General features: G+C 40.1%; 1 protein-coding gene across 1 annotated transcript in view; it reads left to right on the forward strand.

Moving 5' to 3' along the window:
- Nucleotides 1-4766, forward strand: part of SFT2D1 (SFT2 domain containing 1) — a 28378-nt gene that overhangs the window by 22367 nt on the left and 1245 nt on the right. The window contains exons 6-7 of the mRNA XM_011999631.1: nucleotides 1271-1329; nucleotides 2940-2969. Coding sequence (XP_011855021.1) covers nucleotides 1271-1329; nucleotides 2940-2969 — 89 coding nt within the window. The remainder of the gene's footprint in view (nucleotides 1-1270; nucleotides 1330-2939; nucleotides 2970-4766) is intronic.

Genomic DNA, 4766 nt, shown 5'->3' on the forward strand with positions numbered 1-4766 from the left:
CTGTCTACAGCGTAGAGGTAGTCAGTAAACCCACATGTTCACACTTGCTCACCCATCCAGCTAGTGGCTAAATGTGCCATAGATGCTGCTGTCTATAGCATAAAGGTCGCTACTAAACACACACGTGTGCCCAAGAGCTCACCTGCTTGTGGGCCCGGTTGGCTCCTCTGACAGTGCCCTGTGTGGTGAGGGGCCCTCGCTCAGGGGCTGTGCTCTCTCCCTCATGCTGCTGCAGGGGTGCACTGTGACTCTGCAGTGGTGAGGCAAGTGCACTGCAAGTAGCAAGGTGTAAAACCAATGGAGAAGGCCAGAAAACACAGATAGTAACAACAGAGAGACAGAGGAACTGAAATCCTCCTCCTACCCTGTGGAGAAGGTTAACAGCTCTTCACTAGCCTTTAAAGAAGTCACAATGTTACAATTCCGTTTACTTTTTGACTTCCTGATTCTACATCATATTTTTCTATTGTACTCAACCTACTTCCCAAAAGGGTTTGAAGCAATTCGTGAACTATCAACAAGAAAAGTCCCATTTTAAAGAAGAAAGGGTAGATAGTTTAGACATATTCTATCAGAAATATTCCAGGTTTTTTTTTATTTTGGTGATGTAAGGACAGAACTTTAGTTATATGAGATTGATTTACATGTCATTTCTTAATGATAAAAGAATATTCTTGCACATCTCTATAGAACATTGATTTTTGGTTTTGGAATTGCCTGTTTACTTATAAACAGTAGATTGAAGATAAATAAATAAAAAAGCACTGATGGACAAGGAATTCTCAAAATAGATCTTTTAAAACAACCATGGAAACTGATTATATTATTCCAGAAGATCACAATAAAATACAATTTTCCTTCAAAATGTCACTCAAGGAGCAAATAGGCATGAGTAAAATAAGTAAATTTCACATGGGGCATACAGAACTAAGTGGGATTTTAAATGTTGATTCTAGATAAGTTAACATTGACTTTAAAGACCTAACCACCTTTAAAAGTTGAATGTTTTCAGCCTATGCACGATTGTTTCAGTAACATTTAAAGTCACATATTTTGCAATATTTAAATTAATGGATATAGTTTTAGAAAGGAAATTATTTTATGGATTCTAAAGTTTCAGATCAACTGTATCTTAAATTTATCACACTAAAATTTAATAAAGAAGATAAATGGAACCATCTACATTTTTGAAAGAGAAGAATTAAGTTTGATTGAGAAAGCTGTTTTAAAACTTTGAAACTCATGATTCCTCTGTTTTTGCTGCTGTTAGTGGCATAAGAAGGGACTGGCCGTGTTATTCTGCATATTGCAGTTCTTGTCAATGACCTGGTAAGTCTTTCCTTATCGTAGTAAAATGTTAAAATTGCCTGAGATGTGACAAGCATTTCGTCTGGTGTTTCGGAGCCAGACAGGCCCTGCAGGCTCAGAGGAGGGGAGGTCTGAGATGAGTCCTGTTGGAGTTGACAGCGTGGCTCAGTGGTACTGTTAGGGAGAAGTATGGGGTGCTGTGCTCGTAGTGATATGTATGTTCTGCTTTTTACTAATGTGAGAAAGAAATAAGAAAAGTAGGTGATGCCATGTGAAAACATAAAAGTGAGACCAAATCACAGGGTGAGACCAAGGGAAGATGAGTGTCCCTGCATTATCCACTCTACTGCTGGATAAATACAAGGTGGAATTTATCTTAATGTTGACTCCGTGGCCCTGTGATATCTGGAGATGTCTTCTGAATTGGCAGTGATTAAATACTTCTAAAGTTACTGGTTGAGCATCCCAAATCCAAAATGCTTCAGGATCCAAACTTCTTTCTTTTTTTTTGAGACAGTCTCACTCTGTCACCCAGGCTGGAGTACAGTGGCATTATCTTGGCTCACTGCAACCTCTGCCTCCGGGTGATTCTTGTGCCTCAGCCTCTCAGGTAGCTGGGATTACAAGTGTGAGGCACCATGCCCAGCCCAAAATCCAAAACTTCTTGAACGCTAACATGATGCTCAGATTTGGTTGATAACCAGTAAATGTAATGCAGATATTCCAAAAATCCAGAAAAATCCAGTACCCAACACATTTCTAGTCCCAAGCATTTCAGATCAGAGATGCTTCACCTGCACTGCCTTTCCCACTCCACTTTTGTGAATATTCAGTCATGCCCTGGTTCCTGCTCAGACTCTCCTCCTCTTAGCCTTTTTGTGTCTGGTACCGTAAGAGTTCATCAGCATAAAGGCCATAAATATCTGGGCGGTTGATTTAACATGCCCTACAACTCCTGCGCTCTTCTGTGTTAGTGAAGAGTGCTTTTCCTTTTCCTTTTACTTCAGAGCAGCTCTTGCTTGCTTCCCCATTTTTGCTTCCTGGTTTTGCCATTTTACATTCCTCTTATTGATGTTACCCAGTTTGGGATCACCTTTCTTTTGGCCCTCTTTCCACTGACAGGTGAAACATCGATGAATGTTAAATGCAATTCTCTGTATATCTCAAATTAACCATATAATGTTCCTTACTCTTTTTCATTGATATGTGAAGAAACCTAAATTTAATCTCTTGGTTATTTTCTCTAGTATTTTGCCTTTTATTGCCTAATTTGTACCCAATAATTGATTTATCCCTAAAGGAGACTATAAATACCAGTTTTGGTACAGTTTCTATTTTATTATAAGAAGCTCAGACTTCAGCATGCACCGGAATCACCTAGAGAGTTTGTTTAAAGTGCAGGTTGCTTATTAAAGCAAGCTTGTGATTTAGGAGGTTTAGGGTAGGGCCTAATAATTTACATTTTTAACAAGTTCCCAGATGATACTCTCACTGCTGGTCGGGGTCACATTTTGAGAACCACTGTACAGTCTCATGGTGCTGTATTTATTATAAGGTTAGACATGGCCTTTCGGCATAAAGAAAAACCATCATTCAGATGAAGATTCAACATGCTTGAATATTTCTTGCAGGTATAGCCTGTCGTACATCCCATATGCAAGGTGAGTTTGTTTGAATTCTGTCTTGTTTCTGGTTCTTATCTTCATGCAAATATATGAATTTTAGTAATGTTTACATAAAAATACTATTTAAACACTTTTTTTGGTTGATCTTAATTTCCTGAAAGGAAATAAACTTTTTTTTTTTTTTTGAGATGGAGTCTCGCTCTGTCGCCAGGCTGGAGTGCAGTGGTGCGATTTCGGCTCACTGAAATCTCTGACTCTCAGGTTCAAGATTCCCCCGCCTCAACCTCCTAAGTAGCTGGGACTACAGGCGCATACTACCATGCCCGGCTAATTTTTTTTTGTATTTTAGTAGAGACGGGGTTTCACCATGTTGTCCAGGATGGTCTCAGTCTCCTGACTTTGTGATCCAACCGCCTTGGCCTCCCAAAGTGCTGGAATTACAACCGTGGAGCCACCGCCCCCGGCAATAGACATGTTTTCAGTGAGATGAAGAGAAGCTTGCCATGCTAATGTCTGTGTGGAAACATTTTGGTGACATGGAGCAGCTGTGTGGGGAGTATCCTCCCGCCCTGCTGCCTGGCATGCAGTAGGGAATGTGGATGAGATTCTGGACCCTCCCGTGGCTTTAGGAGTTCAGAAAATAGGACACAGAGACTCCAGGAAAACAAATTCTACTTAAAAAAAGGAAGTTACGGCTGGGTGCGGTGGCTTACGCCTGTAATCCTAGCAGTTTGGGAGGATCACTTGAGGTCAGGAGTTCAAGACCAGCCTGGCCAACATGGCAAAACCTCATTTCTACTAAAAAATACAGAATTAGCTGGGCATGGTGTGTGCACCTGTAATCCCAGCTACTCGGGAGGCTGAGGTGGGAGAATCACTTGAACCCAGGAGGCAGAGGTTGCAGTGAGCCAAGTTCGTGCCCCTGCACTCCAGCCTGGATGAGAGCCAGACTCCATCTCAATAAAAAAGGAAGTTACTGGGAAAATGAGGGCTTGCACATAAATGCTTATTTTTAGTCAGCAAAAACAGTTGTATGTCAAGAGGTAACTGGCATTTTAAAATATTTTTCCAGAGAAATGTATTTATTTAGCCGTGGAGGAGAAAACAAAACGAGTTCCAAGTTTAAACCTGATAGATTTAGAAAAAGATTCTGGTGAGGCATAGCTTTGCCTGTTTGTGAAATTCAAAGATATGTTCTATATTTAAAAACAGCAAAATTGTCTGATTAATACGAACAATGAAGGAAATTGGTAGAAGTTTTATTTTTACTGCATTTCAAATGTGTGATTCTTTCTGATAGATACTTATAAGGAGAAAAAGCAAAACAAAGTCAGCTACAGGTGAGAAAACTGCTTAACCAAGAGTGTGCACAGGTGATTTACCATGCATAGGAGCTTTAGAGCAAGGAGACCTCCAGTACTTCTTGGTGCCGAGGAAAGGACCTCTAGACATGATGTCCTGTACAAGAGGCTCTGAAGAGATGGCAGGACTTCGAGAAAATGACCAGCCTCTCCAGACACTTAGGATCCTGCACTTGAGAGCAATAAGCAATGTACAGATTTTGCCTATAAGAATTTTATTAGTGGATATTTTTAATGGCCTAGGTGAAAGCTTTTTTAATGAAAGTATCAAGTAATAGCAGTTTTGGAAAAACATATGAAAGGTCACACTTTAATCTTTTTTTAATTCTGAGGATTCAGTTATAAACATTACACTTTTAAAACTCAGTTCATTAGTCTTTTTTTTTTTTTTTTTTTTTGAGATGGAGTCTCATTTTGTCACCCAGGCTGGAGTGCAATGGTGTGATCTCCACTCACTGCAACCTCTGCCTCC

This window comes from Mandrillus leucophaeus, unplaced genomic scaffold, assembly GCF_000951045.1.
Source record: "Mandrillus leucophaeus isolate KB7577 unplaced genomic scaffold, Mleu.le_1.0 Scaffold6, whole genome shotgun sequence".
Lineage (NCBI taxonomy): Eukaryota > Metazoa > Chordata > Mammalia > Primates > Cercopithecidae > Mandrillus > Mandrillus leucophaeus.